The 20,653-nt window shown below is 41.7% G+C and overlaps 2 protein-coding genes across 2 annotated transcripts; both read left to right on the plus strand.

Annotated features, from left to right (window-relative positions):
- Window positions 1-1,731: 1,731 nt before the first annotated feature.
- LOC136179297 (odorant receptor 131-2-like) lies at window positions 1,732-3,138 on the plus strand. Its single transcript, XM_065955404.1, has 2 exons — window positions 1,732-1,891; window positions 2,371-3,138. The coding sequence occupies exons 1-2, from the start codon at window positions 1,742-1,744 to the stop codon at window positions 3,136-3,138; spliced, it is 918 nt and encodes a 305-aa protein (XP_065811476.1). The 5' UTR covers window positions 1,732-1,741.
- Window positions 3,139-7,788: 4,650 nt separating this feature from the next.
- LOC136179298 (odorant receptor 131-2-like) lies at window positions 7,789-10,814 on the plus strand. Its single transcript, XM_065955405.1, has 2 exons — window positions 7,789-7,938; window positions 10,023-10,814. The coding sequence occupies exons 1-2, from the start codon at window positions 7,789-7,791 to the stop codon at window positions 10,812-10,814; spliced, it is 942 nt and encodes a 313-aa protein (XP_065811477.1).
- Window positions 10,815-20,653: the final 9,839 nt, after the last annotated feature.

Below are 20,653 nucleotides of genomic sequence, written 5' to 3' on the forward strand. Positions count from 1 at the left end.
CTGCTCTCATGTTGTTCATCTTTCAAACTTCTCATAGTCTGACTTAAACATTTTGCAGATTTTTCATGAATCTTCTTTCTGTCAAATGTGATTCATATTTTATCTAAACAGTTTATCCAATTGCTCCAACATCCTTTTCTTCAAACTGAAGAATTGGTTTAAACGAACGTGTTTGCTGTTGATGAAAGACTTTAACAACTTGATTGTCTGACTGAGTGATTTACATTTTTCTGTCACCTTTTTTTTTAATCAATGATTCCCGATGCGTTGGTATCTCTTCTTGTAGCTACGTGTATGATCTGTGTGTCTTTATTACAGCTCGATGCTCTGAGGCGAGTTTCTCTTTGCAGAATGAATCTGTATAAACTTCATCTCACCATCAGGTTGTGATTGACAGCTGGCCTGAGGAGGGGAAATGTGCACTGATGTTTTTTCTTTCAATAGCAGATTCTGAGCTTTATTCAAAGATTTTGATGCTACCATGTAGAAAAAGGTCATTTTATATGCATGAGTAGACCTTGCTGTCTGATATGAAATAGTAAACCAGCCTTCATGAGAACATTGAGCTGCTGTATGTAAACATTCACACATTATATTTGTTGAGTCAGGCTTTAAGCTCTTTACATTCAGCACAGGTTGTTCACCAGTATGTTTAACAAACACCATCAAGATAAAACCTCACATTTAAGTCCTGCTAACATGTTTCATAGAGGCACGTGGACCTCTTTACTGTCATGAAACACGGACGTGCACACTTCTCTGTTGATGTTTTTTTGATGTTAATAAGACGAGGACTAAGTGAAGAGGGGATTGTGTCCTCGTTCACACGTCTGCTTGTGACAGAAATAAAGACCTGCTCGTAGGTTTCTCTGAGTGGAGGACATCTTCTCTGAGATGTTCTGTTAGAAAACCAAACATCTGGTGAATGTCCATTACTCAGAGTTCTTTATGTTGAAATGAAAATAGTAGGTTTGTTATTTGTAGATTACTATACTTTTAGATAATAGTTAAGTTCTGTTGTTATAGTTCTGGTATTCTGAAAGTTTTCAATGTTTCCTTAAAAGCACATTTCCTGAAATAGGTGCTGTTAAATTGTCCTATTATTAACATTTAAGGTCCAATCAGTAAGATGTGTAGAGAGTGAAATGATAAAGTGAGCTTACTATATGATCAGACATTAAGGAAACATGCTATGTTGAAGTGCTGACTTCTCTGACAACAATGCAGCAGCCAGTATGTCCTCCTTCTAACTTTAGATTCTGCTCCTGAATGCTCTGGATTTGTTTGGACCAGAGAAGATAGGTGGTTTTAAGGCACCCCCTCGGTTTGTCAGATATGAGAGCAGTTATCAGGTCAACAGGTGTTGCAGTGATGGAAGCGGTCAAGAGAAGTGGTTCAGATAGAAGTGATTGTACCCGACCTAAAAAGCCTCTGCATGTTTCTAATAAGCTCCACGAGCAGAAACGTGCTCAAACTAGGATCAATATTGGAGATGCTTTTGAAAAATGGAGAGAGGTTAGAACACAGAAAGGTTTACAGACCCATGCAGAGCTGGATAAACACTGAAGCTTCAGTGTCCACTTTGTCCATTTTAAACACTACGTGTCAGAGTTATAGCTCCTTTAACTTGTTTTCCTTTAGATCAGATTATTTACTGTATTCTGTTATCATTTTGATGACAAATATCATTTAACTAATATGATGCTTTCTCCTTTGTAGAAATTACTTTTTCATATTAGAGATGAACAGCTTAGTGGCCAACACAACCGTGGTCGTTTGGTATCAAGACTCCCTCTCTACAGCTGTGACCAAGAATGTGATCGTCGTGTGTCTCGGGATCTCCATCAACTACATCAATGCCTGCCTCTTCCACACCTTCAGCAAACACCAGGTCTCCATGACAGTCTGTTGACAACGGCCGCTGTATGGCCGACACTGCTTCGTTACTTTTTACTTCATGCTTTTTTATTTTAAATTGTTTATTTCCCGATCAGACACATTTGGAACAGAGCACCGGTGATGTCAACGCTGTCTTTCTGAAAAGTTTAAAGATTTTCAACTATAGCCTTTGGAGCAGCCGTACAGAAACTCCTGTCGGCCATCTGCTGCTCTGAACACTCTCTACTCATTGAAAAAAATTGAACAAAGACGCTGGTGCTCTGGACAAAAACGCTAGGTGGTACAGCTGTTTCTTTTATAACTGTTCTATAACTCATGTTTAGTTATTCAAAGCTAAATCCAAAAGGTAACTGGACCTGGTTGAATCTTGAACCAAGTCTCTCAACCAGGTCCTGTTGCCTTTTGGATGTAACTATGATCTACCATGAAGACTGAAAACCTTCACAGATGTGTTTTGCTTCCCTCCCTCAGATCTTCTACAGAAACTCTCGGTACATCCTCTTCATTCACCTGGTGGTCAACGACATGATCCAGGTGACGCTGACTATAACCCTGTTCATCATCAGCTACACCATCCACAGTGTGCATGTCCCCGTCTGTTGGGTCATAATCCTGCTGGCTCTCTTTGCCACCGAGAACACGCCTCTCAACCTGGCCTGCATGGCGGTGGAGTGCTACATCGCCATCTGCATGCCGCTGCGCCACGTGCAGATCTGCACCGTCAGGAGAACGTTGGTGCTGATCGGTTTGATCTGGTTTACAAGCGTGTTGTCCGTACTTCCTGATCTCTTCATCACATTGGCCACCGAGCCGCTGGACTTCTTCGGCTCCCAGGTGTTCTGCCTCAGAGAAACAGCCTTTCCAAATCCGCTCATAATCAAGAAGAGAGACGTCATCCATTCAGTGCTTCTCGTTACAGTTTGGATCACTATCTTCTTCACTTACTTTAAGATCCTGTTCACGGCTAAAGCAGCGAGCAAAGGTGCTAACAAGGCCAGAAATACCATCCTGCTGCACGGGTTCCAGCTGCTGCTGGGAATGGCAAAATACATCGGCCCTCCATTATTATCTTTTCTAGGCAAAAGGTTTCCTCGGAATTATACAGACAGTCTCTTTGCTTGTTATATTATTGTACAAATCCTGCCCAGGTCCATTAGTCCGATTATTTACGGCATACGAGACAACACCTTCAGGAGGTACCTGAAAAGGTATCTGTTTTGTAAAGTCACCATCCAGTAACCATTCAGAACCTACATCAACAAAAAGAAGGTATGTCCCAAAAATAAAGTAAAGCTTAAGCTTAGCAAAACTCCTGGCTCTCACTCCATCTCTTCAATTATTCAAAGTCCTCCAAGTAACACGCATGAGGTTTAAAACAAAAGTTTGCCCTGTGGAACCCCAAACTGATATCTAGAAACTTCATGTGAACAGTTTTAAAAGTACGTAGACTAGAAATCTTCATGGACAAACATGAGGTCGAAAGGTCATAAGGTCGAAGTGGCTCATAAGGGCCTGGGTCCACCAACAGGGTTTTTTAAGTGCTGGCAGCGTCTTTTCAAACCAATACAGCTCATATATTAGTTCAGACACTTTGTATGTTTTATGTTTTGTCTGTGTTGTACTAAGTGACTCTCCCTGCAACCAAATTTACCTGCGGGTACAAACAAAGTAACCTGAACCTGAACCTGAGTTCTTCATTTTTAAAAATCAGCGTCCTAAGGGCCAATACTCCTCAGTGTCACCTGTTTTTTGTCGTTGCACTCAAAGGTTAAAAAAAAATGTTTTACATTTATATTTCTATCGTTAGGTTGACTGAAAGTTAGGCAATACGGAAGTGAAATACGCCGCAGTTCCTCAAGTTTCCACTTGGGGCTGTCAGCAGAAGTCACACACACACACACACTCATGGTGAAATGCCCATTCTGACAGCAGAAATAATCAGATTCACAGCCTGGTACAAAAAACAACAACATTTGGGTCTGAAGAGTTTTGGTTAAAGCTGGCCACACACAAGACGATTCTCAAAAATAAACCGATTTTAAAAATGTTGGAGACCAAAAACATGAGGACAGCTTCAGATTATTTTTAATATTAGAGTCTTCTGAACGCACACACGAGACGACTTGGCAAGAACAGGAGACCACACCTGCTGTTTGTAGAAACGACTGATTTTAAACAAACATGAGGATTGACATCGTTCGCTGGCTCTCCTGCCGCATTTACAGGGGAAAACTGAAAAACTATACGGATGTGATCTTGGCTGGGAAGATAGATTATGAGCAGCTTTATTTAATTTGCAAGTTGAGAATGAGTTGTCAGAGTACACAAAACCCGGTTGGTGACGGTTCCAAGTCTGCTCGCTCTCATTAGAGGTGGGAAAGAAAATCGATTTATGTAAAAATCGAGATTCTTCTTTTCTGAGATTTAAAATCGATCCAAAACGTCCAAAAATCTATTTTATTTTTTAATTTCATTTGGGCTAATCAGTCACTCCCTGCTCAGTGCTAATGCTAATGCTAATGCTAGCTCTTTAACTCAGTAGAACGCCAAATGGAGAATCAAGAAGTTCAGCCAGTCTCACAGATGACTGGAGTAGATCCTGAAGTATGTACTCATTCATAAATAGACTTCGAATCCACAAATCAATGAATCCAGAATCGTGAGACACCCAAAGATTCCCAGCTCTCCTCATTGGCTGCTTTAGGTTTTCGACAGACCAGGAATCATAAATATCAGACATGTTTGATATTTATGATTCCAGAGCAGGGAGGCTCCGACTTGTTCGGGAGCAGTTATCAGATACGGCAGGCCTTAAATCAAGACGCGCCCCCCTGACCGTGGTGAACGAGCAAATGGGCAAAAATCTTCAAGGGTGGCGCCATCTAAAGGCTGACTGATTGAAAAAACTGGCAGTGTGATATCTTTTCTGTCTGGGATAAAAAACAAAACAGGAAGTTATACCAAATAATAAATGCATAATAAATGTATTATAAATGTAATGAGTTTTATGGGCTTCAATATAAATCATAACTTTATTGAACTATACGTCTGTTACTCTTAAGGCTGCATAATATGAAAAAAAAATGTGATGTGCAATAAAATTGTTGGATGTATGAAAAGTTATGAATAAACTATTATCAAGAAAACTTTGGTTTTTACTTACAGCTATTTGCAACAAGTTTCTCCTGAATCTAAAACAAACACAATATGTTTTTTTTACCACTGAATTAGCTGATAACGAGCGTGAACTCCACTTTACTGCATCAAAATTGTACAATTGTACAATGACTGTGACACACTAACCTCCATTCAACATGTGAATACTAAAGTTAAAAGATGATGACTGGAAAACAGAAATGTCAGCGTATATGAGGAGAAGGAAAAAACTGTGCCAGGTGCTTCGCTGATTTATGAAACACGTCTTGATGAGATTTAAACGTTTAGATTTGTTCGTAAAGAGGGTCAAATCAGCCCTGACTGATCGACTGTAAACATTAATATACGAGGCCTGAGTGAGGTCACTCGTCTGTTCCTGCAGGGGGCGCTGGAGTCCCATCGATGGTGGTCTCCATGCTGGAAATGCTGTCTCAGTCTAACTTTCAGTCAACCTAATGGCAGGCTGAGAGCTTTTCAAACATTTTCTAAACTGCTATGATACGGTTACTAGACCTTGTCTCAAAAAGACGACATGGCAATAATTGCATCAATGCAGATTTGACAGAATCGATACAGACGCAGAGCCGTGATGGCAGCTTAGAAAGACACAATGCCGAAGGTGCAGTTCACAATAAAGCCAACAGGCGGCAGTAGAAGCCAAACTCCATGGTCCAAAGGCACGTCCTTCAATGAGAAACTCGATCCAACGCCAGCAAAACTGAAACCAAAGATTATGGGAACATTTTGGATTTTTAGAAACACTACGGAGCTTTGCAAAAACAAGGTAAAATTCTGCTGCATCATGGCCGACGTCTCTGTCTACACATGACAGATACCAACAACTGCTCGCTACACAGGCTCAGTGTACACCAACTCTGAATGATGCTTTCTACTCTAACCTGGATGATGTTGTTAGGGGTTGATTTCCTGTATTCATTTCAATCAGACCCAAATTGGCCCAAGGTGTTCTGAGCATGCTCCACAAAACCCCACCCTGGACTTTGACCCAGAAGTCAAACAACATTTTTGTCCCTCCAGAATCAAGTATCACTGACGTCCCTCACTTGGACGCAGGCAACACATTAGCGTGCAAAGAAAAAATAAGGGATCCCTTGAATGTGTGCGTGACACAACACACATATAAAGTGGGAGATTAACAGAGGCCTTCCTGACGATGAGCTAGTCTCCACAGGTCGTCTGAGGTGAGCAGCGACATCTTTTCACTGCACTCATATCTCATCTATGAAATCAGAGCGGTTCATTTAATGTGGCTTTAAACTTTCAGACTGGCCGTTTGCATTAGACTACAAAGACAGGAACATGTGATGCATGTTTAGTGTTTTTAATGGTTTGCTTTCTGACGTTTCTGAGGAATCATTGAGACTGCTGAATTAGAAACTGTTTCATTCTGTGATGTTTAAATATTCCTCGAGTCTGCCTGCATCGATATCTAAATTTACATTTGTATATTTTTTTATTCAATCTTGATGCTCTGATGTTCCTCTGAGGTGAGTCTCTCTCTTCTTCTGGGATTATAGTCTAACAGCTGCCTGTATTTTCACTCACAGGAGCGTTTGAGTGAATGTTCTTAAAGCTGTTAATAATGAGGCAACGTGCTTCAGGGCTCATTATACTCTACTTAATGAAACAGTTATCCACTCTTATTTAAAGCTAGATTACCTCCAACATGTGGAAGTTTCACATCACTCTGAACTGTGTACGTTTGTAAGTTTTATAACTCATGAACATTCAGATACAGTCTTACATTAATGACTTAAACTTGTCCTTTAAAATGTTATAAACGTGAAACTCTAAACAGACGAGCTGGTAGGAGAGATGAATGGAAAGAGGAGAGATGTTGTTCTACATATTTATTATAAATGAGCATATTTACTTGTAACACAGCCGACCTCAGCCCGGTATGAAGACATTAAAGATCAACAGGAACTCTTAAACACTGAGCGCTTTAATATGGATTAAATTGAATTTTATATGGATCAGCAGGCAACAGAGAAACACACCTGATGAGGTCTTTGAACCTAACATTCATCGTTACTGAGGAGCGTTGGACAAACGTCCGTCAACATGTTTCACACTGATGAAAGTCGAGATGTGCATCAGCCACAAATCAAACAAGCAGCTTAGAATAAAGTAAAATGTGTTATCTTCAGAAGAAAGCCTCAAAGGTGTCATCACAGAAGGTCACTTCTGGTTGCACATGACGCTCGGCTGAAACAAAGGGGAGACCGGGCCTTTGCAGTTGTGGAACCAGTTGCTCCCCCAGGTTAGGCTGGCACCCACGTTGCCCGTGTTTAAATCACCTCTAACAGTTTATCTGAATGCTTTGGCGTTCTTAGACCCAGTATAAGAGCTTGTCTGGTTCCTTTTTTCTCTTTTATGCTTTTATCTATTTTGTTGTAAAGCACTTTGGTCAACTCTGTTGTTTTTAAATGTGCTCTATAAATACAGTCTCTCTCATCAGGGTTTACACACCAGGCAGGAAGTTGGTCTTTGAGGTCAAATGCTCGTAGGCCCGTTTTAGTGGGATACTATAATAAATCTACGTCCCTCTGTTCTCCTGAACAAACATTATAAAATATCAGAATTCATTTTTTTTCTCTTAAAAAGTGTCAGTGCTCCTAATACTTGAACATCGTGCTCCACTTTCTTGTTTCCTATAATCATTGATTGATTTGTTGTGTTTCTCTTTTGGACATTTCTTTGTCTTCAGAGATGAATGTGTCGTCTGCCAACATGACCGTGGTCGTTCGGTTTCCAGACTCCCTCTCTAAAGCCGTCACCAAGAACGTGATCGTCGTGTTTCTGGTGATCTCCATCAACTACATCAATGCCAGCCTTGTCCACACCTTCAGCAAACACCAGGTATGACCTTCATGTCATGATAGCAGGAACAAGTCTTTTGTGTTTTTTGATTTTTTTATATTTTACATTTTTATATTCTATTTTATATATTTTAATATCTTCTTATACTGTATTATTTAAGTTGTTGCTAGTTCTGCTTCATTTCCTTGTTAATTGTTTAGCACCAATACACCAAGTCAAATTCCTTGTTTGTGTTTGTACTTGGCAATAAACCCAGATTCTGATTCTGATTCTGACTTTAGATTTGTAACATGAAATCAATATCATCATCATCATCCAGGCAGCTGTCTCTTGATGTATTTTTACTCATTATATTTGGGCGATTCCATTCATTCATTCAGTCAGATGAAACGTTTTCATTGTGAAAACTGAGCAGGTATCATTTGAAAAAAGAATCTCATTAATGGAGGCGACTGTATTCACAGACTCCAGAGGAATATCTGTTATCATATTGACCTGCAGAAAGAAGCCCAGTTCACTGGATGTCAGGCTGTTTAGTGTGGAGAAAAAAAGAGAATAGTGCTTCAACTTCAGGCAGGAAGAGAGAAATCTACCAAACAGACGACGGCACATGAAGAAATAAACGGAACAAAATGTGGTTTTGGAGCTGAACATGAACAATAGTGGTGTGAAACGATATTATCTCCATACTTGAGTCACAATTCTATATATTGCAAGTAAGCTTTTTTAACTGCATATTATAATGTATTGTTTTGAACTGTTTTGTCAAATAAGAAACAATTCTCAGTCCGTTCACTTCAGTCTTTTTATTTCTACACAGAGGGAGTCGAGCCCTCAGACTGACCAACATGATCAAAGTTAAACCCTGTGAGGCTGCATGGACCTCATAATCTGAACTGTTGGTACTTCAGTCTCATGGAATTTTAAGATGAACTCTTAACAATGCAACTCGTTACAATTGAATTGTGCAACCCCTTCAGCAAATAAAATTTAAAAAAAGCATATTTCCTATTAAGATAAAAAAATATCGATACTTGGCCATGAGATGATATAATATTGCCACACAACATATTGCGATACCATGCTGAATCGATTTCTTTCCCACCTCTAATGAACAACAGATGAAGAACCTCCATTTAGAGAAATATCTGTTTGATTTTTACTGTAACTAAAATGTCCAGCCATTGTACAGCAGGCTGGTCACTTCTGGACACAGTGTTCATTTTCCTTTAATGTCAGATCTGTTTAGATTTGTACCACAACAACTCCAGGGGTTATCCGTCTCCTCAAAACAGTCATTTCTAAAGACAACGACAGTCGTCTGTGTCCATTGCCTGTTTCAAATGAGAGGAATTTTCCCTCTTTGGGCAGTTGGTGAGCGGTTCTCGCCCTAGTTTTTGCGGTGTGTCCAACTCTACCCGTCTGCCTTTTTTTGGCCAATTTCGAAATGTTGAATCGGCGTCAACGGTCGGTGAAAGGAATCTCTCTGATTTGCTGTTTTGAAGGTTTCATTTCTCTCCAGCTCTCAACACAGGTTCAGGGGCAGCTGTGGCTCAGTTGGTAGAGTCATCACCTCTCAACTGGAAGGTTAAGGGTTCGATCCCCAGCTGGGCAACATGTCGGCTGTGTCCTTGGGCAAGACACTTAACCCCCAGTTGCTCCATGTCACACCCATTCACACACTTATGGTAGTAGTATCATCCATCAGAAGTAACTAATACATTCATACACCGCCACAGAAGCAGCAGGAGTGTAAAAAGTGCTATGAGTAGTCAGAAGACTAGAAAAGCGCTATAAAAGCTAAGGTCCATTTACCATTCAGGAAAGCCCCTTGAGCATGCCGCTGTAGTATCCATGCTTTCACCCATTAGTGCGGTTTCTCCTTATTTGTCGCCTCCGCCTCTTCTTTTAATTTTCCACTCAAAGACCAAGGGCTGACAACGCCAGCGCCATTTTCAACTTTTTATCAGACATTATTCTGGATTAGTAGGCTACCTATAATACGACGTGAAGCAACGCAACAGGCAGCCTTCATTTACCACTAGTTCTTTGCCGTCGGCTTGGTGTGTCAGGGCCTAAATGACTGAAAACCTTCACAGATATATTTTGCTTCCCTCCCTCAGATCTTCTACAGAAACCCTCGGTACATCCTCTTCATTCACCTGGTGGTCAACGACATGATCCAGGTGACGCTGACTATTATCATGTTCATCATCAGCTACACCATCCACAGAATAAACGTCTCCGTCTGTTGTTTCTTGATGCTAACGGCTCTCTTTGCCACTGAGAACACGCCTCTCAATCTGGCCTGCATGGCAGTGGAGTGCTACATTGCTATCTGCATGCCGCTGCGCCACGTGCAGATCTGCACCGTCAGGAGAACGTTGATTCTGATCGGTTTGATCTGGATTACGAGCATGTTGTCGGTTCTTCCTGATCTCTTTGTGACCTTGGCCACCGAGCCGCTGGACTTCTTCGGCTCCCGGGTCTTCTGCCTCAGACAAACGGTCTTTCCAAATCCAGTTAACACAAAAAGGAGGAACGCCCTGTATTCAGTGTTTTTAGTCGTAATCTGGATCACTATCTTCTTCACTTACTTTAAGATCCTGTTCACGGCTAAAGCAGCGAGCAAAGATGCTAAGAAAGCCAGAAACACCGTCCTGCTGCACGGGTTCCAGCTGCTGCTGTGTATGTCCACGTATGTCGGCCCTCCATTATTAACCATCATAAAGCAATGGTTGCCTCGAGACTACACAGACCATCTGTTCGCTTATTATATCACTATACAAATCCTGCCCAGATCCATTATTCCGTTCATCTATGGCGTACGAGACAACACCTTCAGGAGGTACCTGAAAAGGTATCTGTGTTGTAAAGTCACAGTGCGGTCCTCAACCATCCGTAACCTCCATTAGAGCGGGGTCACAAAAACATTCTTACAATGACAGCTATTCATATTAAAGGTCGACACACTTTCAAATACAGAGGTGAACTAAAGCCCCGTGTCCACATAGTGTGTTTTTCTGAGCACCATAGTCTTTTTTAAATTGTTTTCCATGAGGAGAGAGTGTTTGCAGCAGCCGGCCGCCTAGAGAAAAAACCCTGTAGCGGGTTTGACAAGGTTTTAATTTTGGGGTGCCAGTCAGAGTCAAGTTTGACAAATAAAAATTAAATGCAAACAAAAAATAGTCAACCTGCACAAAATAGGACATCATCCACACTGCAAACAAAATGATGTGTGCACTGTGTGTGCGTGTTTCACAGTCTGTGTTTGTAAAGCAAAGTTCACACACCCACAGTTCAGTCCATTTCAGTTCAATGTTCAATTACAAAACAAAAACTCTGCTCCGGGTTTACCACGGGCCTCGAAAACAAATAAGGAAACAAACTCAAAAGAAAACCAGCGTCTCTCTTTGCGGTGCGACAATCAAAACACAAAGAAACAAAAGACACACCAGGTACTCACGGTACCAAAGTTTTTTAAGTCAGTCAGTAGGTTAAGTCAGTTGGCTTTGATCCATTGCGACCGGCATCTCCTGACTCCAGGGAACAGCTGATCCGCCAGGAACAGGGAAATAAACAAATCCAACAGGTAATCGGCCTGACAGCAACGGACCTCCAGCGACGAAGATGTCACACAAAATGGATATAACACAGACTTTCAAACACGCTCTATGCCGAGGTAACACTTCTCCTTCACTGACTTTCTTTCAATGACTCTCTGCCTCGATCACCGGTGACTTGCACCTATACAAATGCCCTTCCTGTGTGTGCAACCATCACATCTGCCTCTCCAAAACCATCAAAAGTGCTTCCCATCTCAATTGAGGCCCTTGTGGAAGGCACAACAGGAAGACCCAGAATGTCAGGTTCTTTATCAAAAAGTGGTAGAAACTGGACAAGTCAATAATTCAAACCCTTCATACACCATCATGGATGATCTCCTCTACCGTCTCGTCACCCTCCCATACAAAACCATCTACCAACTCTACATACCTCCTAGCTTCCGTACACAGTTACTGGACTACTTCCACCAAGATCCTCTCTCTGGACATCTTGGCAGGCACAAAACCTACCGAAGACTTCAACATCTTGTCTATTGGCCAAAGCTGAGCTTGGATGCCAGAGAACATGTAAAAAATTGTCAAACGTGTCAACTCTACAAACCAGAAAACAGAAAACTTGCAGGAAAACTCCAACAAACTAAAACTCACCGCCCATAGGAAATGCTTGGAATGGATTTAATGGGTCCCTTCCCCAAAAGCTCTCAATAAAATGTTTATCTCCTGGTTTTCGTTGATTATTTCTCCCGTGGGGTTGAACTGTTCCCAATCATAAATGCCACGGCTGAAACCATCTCTCAAGTCATGGTCAAAGACATCTTGACCAGGTGGGGCATTCCTGACTACATCCTGTCTGACCGTGGAACACAGTTTGTTTCATCAGTTTTCCAAACTGTATGCAGAACCTGGAATGTGTTAACCTCAGCCTACCACCCCCAAACCAACCTTATAGAGAGACTGAACCGTGTTCTTAAATCAATGATAGCATCCTATGTAGGGGACAATCACTGTCTGAGTTTCGGTTTGCGATTAACTCTGCAGTCCAGGAGTCAACAGGCGTTACTCCTGCAGAGCTTAATCTTGGTTGCTCCCTTAGAGGACCTCTGGATGCAATGTTTGAACCTCATGAAACTGCTCCAGACACCCCTTGCTACACAAAAATTACACGGCTAAAAGATCTTTGTTCGTTTGTTTCTAAAAATCTGGACTCTGCTCGTCAACGGCAGAAAAGAAACTACAACAAACACAGACGTGACCTTGAGTTTCGGGAAAAGGACAGAGTCTGGTTGAGAGCCCATCCTCTCTCCAAGGCAGAGAAATCGTTTCCGCCAAATTAGCCCCAAAATGGCAAGGACCATATCGGGTAGTGGAACAAGTTGGGCCTGTGAATTATAAAGTTGTTCTCGAAGAGACAGGCAAGTACTTAAAAGTTGTCCACGTTGCCCGTCTTAAACCTTGTTATCCGACTGCTCAGGGTCTAGAGGAGCAGGAGAAAAAACGCATTCTTGAAATCTTGAATGAGGAGTCGGATGAAGAGGACTTCCTTGGGTTCGCGGACACCTCCTGTCCAACTTCTAATAAAGGATGGAGGAAAAGAAAAATTAAAATTCTGACAATACTTATGACTCTGACAATGACTACGGTCACAATTCAAACTCACATTAATCAACCACCTGGACTGTGTTTCTGTGTAGGACAACTACTGCGCCTTACCTTTGGTCGGCTTCTGCTAAGGGGGGAGGAGTGTAGCGCCTGCAGAGTCAGAATCCTCTTTCTACACACCTCCATTCATTGCTTCCTCCGTCATCCACCCACATTCATCTCACACTCCAATGAAAAACAGCCACAGTGCCTCCAGGTAGGGAAGTATGGATGGATTCTGAAGGGGCTCGGGAGAGGGCATCCGGTACAGTGTTGTATCTTCCTTTTCTGTATTCTACAGTGAAAGTGAATTCTTGAAGCCGGAGTGCCCACCTGATGAGTCGTGTGCTGGTTTTGGTGGTTTTGAACACCCACAGAAGAGGGGCATGATCAGTCACAACGGTAAACAGTCTGCCTTCAAGGTAAGTTCTCCACTTCTCAACTGCCCACACCACTGCCAAACATTCCAGCTCGGTGGCAGCATAGTTTTTTCTCTGCAGGGTTTAGGCAAGGCAAAGGCAAGGACTTCCTCGGTTCCATAGTTGGATTTCTGAACAAGCACAGCCCCAAGTCCAATCTCACTGGCATCGGTGTACACCATAAAGGGAGCATTGAAGTTTGGATGGTCAAGGACAGGTGGTTTTACCAGGTGATGTTTCAGGGTATTAAACGCTGTTTGACATGCAGGTGACCAGCTGAATTTTGCTCATTTTTTCTTTAAGGCATTGAGTGGTTCAGCAATCTGAGAAAAGTTGGGGACGAATCTGTGATACCACCTAGCCATGCCCAAGAACCTTTGTAGGGCTTTCAGGTTGGTGGGTGCAGGGAAGTTCTGAACATCCTCAACCTTGTCTGGGTCAACATGGACTCCTGTAGCAGAGACAAGATGACCCAGGAATTTCAAAGAGGTTCTGAACAGTTTGCTTTTCTTCATGTTCACAGAGAGGCCCGCGTTCCGGAGTTTGTCCAGGACAGCTTGGACATCATAGGAATGCTGTTCCCAGGACGAAGAGAAGATGATAATATCATTCAAGTAGACAAAACAAATGAGTCCCTTCAGCTCTCCCAATGCTCTCTCCATGAGCCTCTCGAAGGTGGCAGGGGCATTCTTAAGACCAAATGGCATAACTTTAAATTGGAACAGTCCATGAGGGCATATGAAGGCAGTGATTTCCCTCACCTCTGGATCCATCTCCACTTGCCAGTAGCCACTAGTAAGATCTAGTGATAAGAATACAACAGCACCTGAGAGACTATCCGATATCTCCTGGATTGTGGGAATGGGATAAGCATCAGTGACTGTGTTATCGTTCACTTTTCGGTAATCGACACAAAACCTTGGGTTCCCTATCTTTTTGGGAATCAGAACCACAGGCGAGGCCCAAGCAGAACAAGAAGGTTCAATTACGTCCTCTTTTAGCATGTCCTCGATGAGTTCCTTCATCACCTTGTGTTTAGGAGGGGAGACTCGACAGGGTTTCTGTCGAATGGGTACAGGATTGGTGAGAAAGATTTGATGTTTCAATATCTCAGTGCATCCCACTTTGGTTGTACACACATCAACATTGTTAAGTAACAGGTTATGTAACTGGGGTTTAATATGCTCCTCCAAGTGAGACTCCTGAACTGCCCTCAGCATCAAGTCCGAGTCTTCCAAAGTGGTCTGTGTACCACTGTGGAACAGTGCAGTGGCTGATGGAGCTTCTGCAGAAAAGAAGGCAATGGAGTTGCCAGTCTCCCCCTCCCCAGAAAGAGAGGACTCTGCACAAAACTGCAGTTTTACAGGACATTTTCCGGTTAACTGTCCTGACCTCAGGCAGAACGGAAGAATCATGAGGAGACTGAAGCACACCTTCCTTATCAGTTAGTACAGTAGGCTGGAGGCGCTGACTCTGAGCCTCCTCCAACTGAACATTTTTGGGTGCTGCTTGAACAGGGACTTTTGCAAGTGTAGATACATTCAGTGTTTGCTTCATTGTACCCAATTCCTGGGACATGGAATCCATGCTTTGCGACAATTTCCACACATCATCCTGCAGGTGATCAATTGATTGTGCGACTGGGCTCATGAACTCTTTGATGTCCTTTAAAATCTCTATATGGTGGTGTGCTAAGCGCCAGTTAAGATGTGCTGCAAACTGATTAATTAGAATGGTTGATTGTTTGTCTAGAGTTTCATGTAAGTGCTGAAAGTGTTGTTCATATGTTGTTGTGACATTTCTAAATAAAGTTGTAACTGTTTTTTCAAGCTCCTCAAAGTTGCTTTAATTGTTTCATCAGTGTCAACTGGTTCCTCCATTAATTCAGTCTTCCATAAAGATGAACAACCAGCCTGATTCCCAACTTCCTCCTGAGATGGAACTGCCAATGGAATGAGAGGCTGAGATAGATCAGGGTTCAATGTCACACATTTATCCATATCTAATAAGGACTGTGTGGTCCTTTTTTTCTGCAAATGGCTGAGTTTGACTGCAGCCTTGCTTTGATGAGGCCATTTCAACAGGTGTTGGGGAAAAGAAATCCATTCCTGAGAAGGTTAATTAGAAGAGTGTGGCAATTTTTTTTCCACAAATCCAGGGTTTAGTGAATCCAGATATCTGGGGTGCCACTTTTTGTAGCGGGTTTGACAAAGTTTTAATTTTGGGGTGCCTGTCAGAGTCAAGTCTGACAAATAAAAATTAAATGCTAACAAAAAATAGTCAACCTGCACAAAATAGGACATAAGCAAGAGCCACAAAACAATCAAACAAAACAGCAATGTGATTTCAATAATATATATTTTCACAGGTATCAACCACACTGCAAACAAAATGAATGTGCGTACTGTGTGTGCATGTTCACTCCTGTGCCGAAAAAGTTCACTCCGGTACACCCACAACCCACAGTTCAGTCCATGTCAGTTCAATGTTCAAGTACAAAACAAAAACTCTGCTCTGGACTTTACCACGGGCCTCGAAAACAAATAAGGAAACAAACTCAAAAGAAAACCAGCGTCTCTCTTCGTGGTGCGAAAATCAAAACACAAAAAAACAAAAGCCACAAGTTTTTTAAGTCAGTCAGTAGGTTAAGTCAGTTGGCTTTGATCCATTGCGACCAGCATCTCCTGACTCCAGGGAACAGCTGATCCGCCAGGAACAGGGAAATAAACAAATCCAACAGGTAATCGGCCTGACAGCAACGGACCTCCAGCGACGAAGATGTCACACAAAATGGATATAACATGGACTTTCAAACACGCTCTATGCCGAGGTAACACTTCTCCTTCACTGACTTTCTTTAAATGACTCTCTGCCTCGATCACTGGTGACTTGCACCTGTACAAATGCCCTTCCTGGAGGACGGATTCAGACTTTGCGGCACTGTGGCTGTTTTTCATTGGCGTGTGAGATGAATGTGGGTGGATGACGGAGGAAGCAATGAATGGAGGTGTGTAGAAAGAGGATTCTGACTCTTCAGGCACTACAACCCTTTTTCCAAGCGTTCCGCCTTTTTTCTACCGCAGCTCCATGTACCCAAGTTGTCAGTTCCAAATGTTTGATATTCCCCGTAGTATTTGCCACCTACAGATCGTGTCTTGTACCCACATCCTTCTCACTTCGTGTCTGATCTGGAAATAAACGATCTCAAATAGAAAACATGCAGTAAAAAGTAACGGAGCCGTAGACTGTTGACAACCAATGCTTCAGGGTTGGCTTGTTCCGATGTTCTCCTGGACCTCTTCTTGATAGCCAAGTTTTTCTCTGTAGGTTACGCAATAGGTGACATAGCCTCAATGAATGCACCTGATTGGATAAACGTGCGGCTAGTCTGGGCGGTCCCTGGACTCATATGGAGGGAATAGAGCTCTGGACTGCCTCTCCGGCTCTCCAAAGGAAATGAATAGAAAGCGTTGAGAAGCTATCCGTTGTCAGAACCAGTGGAACCGTACTGTAAGAAAAACACAACTAACATATCCTATTTGTGTGCACAGAGAGTCAATATCTTCATTTAATTTTATGTATATGGGCTTGCCTAGTTTTCATTAGTTCTCGATGCCTCAGTGATTAGTCGAGTAATCGTATCCTCATGACCTTCATCAGACAGAAAAGGGGAGGGCCTTGAAGAGGGGGTCCAAAGCTGAGGCTAAGGAGAGTTTGTCCTTAACGTCGCCGAGACGGGTATGGCTGCAGACCTGGCGCTTTCTTGTCTCATGTGATGTGGCACCCGCTCCTCCCGAAATATACAACGGCAAGTGCGTTGGGTCAAGAAGCAGTTTCCAAACTCGTGCATTAATTCAAACATTACCACCGCACCAAAAGAAGACAAGGGCATGTGTGAGTGCATATACAGAACACAAGAATGGCAAAAAAAATGTATTTAGTCTTGAATGTACGAAAGTGGGTAAACCATAAAACTCGCTAGCTAGCTTAAATTTGTTGAAAAACACATTAAATGCTAACGCAGTTACAAATGCTAATATCGTCTATAATAATAATATACGCTAACCCCAGAAACACAACAATTAGAGTGCATATACAGCACAAAAGAATTGGAAATTGCTTATTTTTTATTTACTCTTGAATGTATATGCATAAGCACCTAGTATGTTTGTATCACGTGACAATTCAATTGCATGATTTCCAGAGCTTTATTTTGAAAATTAGAAGCTCAGCGGGCACGGCTTCAGGCCACCAGGCGAGAGCATCCAGGGCTGCAGACATACACTCTTCAAATGTATTGACTAACATTAGAATAACAAATCAAGCTTTTAGTTTGCACTGAAGATTTAAAACCAGGATAAAGGATCATTGATGACTGTGTGTGTACATCTCTCTGCTTAACACTTATGATTTGTTGATTTATTGTGTAGCCGTTATCGGCAGCCACGTTTACAACTCTCTTCCTGCAGGACTCAGGACTGTGGATTAACATGTTGATTACTTTTACCAAGGAACAAAGGAACTGATCAATGATTTAAGTATCCCTCTCAGACAGGATGTTTTGAACTTTTACAACACCTGGAATAAACAACCAAGCGGAAACAGAACACTCTGCTATCTACGAATTAACCCCAAAGACATGAACTGTGACCGAAACCAGTCTCTGCAAAGTCGTAAAATTGACCATCTGTTGAAGGACTGCTGAAGAGCTGAATTAAACCACAGCGTTCAATTCTGCATCAAATGAACATTTATGTCTTTCTTCATCTAGATATTTGTAATTGTCACATTGAATGTATTATAATCATCTTTTTAAACTCAAAATCTGATCTTCAGAACAGTAATAAGAGTTATAGTATAGTTTTAATAGGAATTTGACGTGGAGCGCTATTGCCATCTAGTGTTAGAATATCCATGAATACGTAATCTTCATAATTATACATTTAGACGTGTTATAAAGCATACTCTTTGATATTAGCTATAGAAGGTGTTATTTAAAGACAGCAACTTTACTACTTTATTAATATGTCTTATTAAGAATGCTGACTGTATAACATGTTTTTGTTCACCTACAGGCTGGGATTAACTGAGGATGTTCCCAGATGGTGTGATTTCCATCTCAACATGAATCTGATAGAAATGTTTGTCTAAATATATGACGTGAACCTACATCAACGTGGATCTGATAGAAATAATATCGAAATGAATGTATGGTGACGTATATATGTTTAGATTCTTATTCTTAATCTTATTGAGTAAACTCGGTTTAGTTTAAACAATTGTCCTCCGGTCAGAATGGGAGTCACCCGTGGGCGGCACCCCTCTTTGCCTGCAGACCCCCCTCCTCCCATCCAGGTGATAAGAGTTCACACTCAGCTCAGATCTTGGGTTCTTTTTAGTTTTGGTTTCTTGAAGTTTAGAGCTTCAGCTCTTGCTCGCTTCTCTTCGGACTTCGGTCCAAATCACTTCTTTTAAGTTTGTGCCGTAGAGACGACTCTCTGCCGAACTTTCTTTTTCACGCACAATTTTTAGAACATCAATTCTTTCTGGCTGAAGCAAGGTTTTTGAACTTTCTTCTCCAAAGTCTTTGCTCTTCAATTTTGAATGCCAATTCCTTAATTTGGATTCATCTAGATGGCCATCCGGTTACTCTGAATTGGAAATCGGCGTATCAAAAGACTCTTTAATAATTTCTTTCCTGTTGGATCCTCTTGGAGCTTCTGAGATGAAGGCTGAACCGACGTACAATCTCTATCCCAGCTGCACACTCCGACCAAGGTGTCAAGGCATCTAATCTGGCCCGTGGACCTCTCTGGGCCTGAAAAGAACCGCTTGCCAGAGACTGAAACGCAGGACCAGCCGGCGGAGTTCAATTGAACACATCTCAGAGTAAGACTGCTGGTGGCAAGGAGTGTTGGAAGATTGAGTCTTGAGTCGTGTCTATTCAGAGCCCTCCTTTAAATCCAAATAGAATCCCAAAATTCCTTTATCAACTTTCTCTTTTTGTCCATTTTCTGATTAAGTCATTCAAACAATACCGAGTCTTATCTCATTACTAAATATATAATGTCACCATACATTATAATTGCATTATCCTGATCATAATAATCATATTCTTTATCTGTTTCATCTATTCCTTATTGTTTACCCCTTTTTATATTAAATTTTACACATAAAATTCAGGACTTTGTCTGTGTGTTTTCTTGTTTAACATTTCCAGAACTTACGTCTTTCAAGATATGAAACTGACTGATTAATTAATTAACTTATACCATTAAAGTTATTTTCTTCCTTTAACAGGAAGTGGTGCCCCTTCTTAAATCTGAGGTAAATAAAGATATAACATCTTAATCATTTAAATACGCTACATAATGGTGCCGGTGCGATGCAGAAATCGCTTAAATAATTAAATGACACAGACAAATTACATCATGCCCTATAGAATAACAGCAAACGTTCATTTATAAACCCCTGAGCCTCCGTTCTTAATCAATATTTTATCGCTTTCACTGATGTTTCATGTGCGTGCGTGTACGTTTATTTCTAAACATTGTGTGTGTCACAGCCTGTCAGCTGTCACACTGTCTTGCGTCACTGTACGCCGATCAGCTGAGCTGTGTAAACAACACTTAAGCTGAATTGCTCGCTGTCAGAGCGAGTGTGTGAGTTTCTGTAAGCACTGCTGATGCGCTCAGGTAACAGTTTGAATCCGTCTCCAACTGACATTTTTAAGCGCCGCCGTGCGCCAATTGATCAAGTAAAGGCCTAATCTAAACCACTTTCTTTCGCGAGATTCCGAATTAAAGTCAGTTTAGTCATGCAGGACGGGAGATATCTACGAGATTCTAGTATCTTTTCGAACCCACGGGACCCCATTATTAGTGAACGAATTAGCTACTTGTAAACTTTTAAACGCAACTTGTTGCGGGGGATTTTCACATTCTGCTATAAAGAGCAGAATCGCTGCTGTTGAAACAGCTGTTTATTTATACCTCCTCCTCTGTCGAAGGAGAGAGACGATAGTATTTAACTTAGCAAGAAAAGCTAAGATAGCATATTTTTAGCAACAAAGCTAAAGGTCCGAGGACACTTCAGGTGTTCTTCTTCGTGTAGCATTAGAGGCTACTTTGA

This window comes from Labrus bergylta, chromosome 5, assembly GCF_963930695.1.
Source record: "Labrus bergylta chromosome 5, fLabBer1.1, whole genome shotgun sequence".
Taxonomy (NCBI): Eukaryota; Metazoa; Chordata; class Actinopteri; order Labriformes; family Labridae; genus Labrus; species Labrus bergylta.

Coding starts and splice junctions, on each gene's coding strand:
- LOC136179297 (XM_065955404.1), top strand. CDS start 1,742: ATGAACAGCTTAGTGGCCAACACAACCGTGGTCGTTTGGTATCAAGAC. Junction 1,892..2,370: donor ACACCTTCAGCAAACACCAG/GTCTCCATGACA, acceptor TCCCTCCCTCAG/ATCTTCTACAGAAACTCTCG.
- LOC136179298 (XM_065955405.1), top strand. CDS start 7,789: ATGAATGTGTCGTCTGCCAACATGACCGTGGTCGTTCGGTTTCCAGAC. Junction 7,939..10,022: donor ACACCTTCAGCAAACACCAG/GTATGACCTTCA, acceptor TCCCTCCCTCAG/ATCTTCTACAGAAACCCTCG.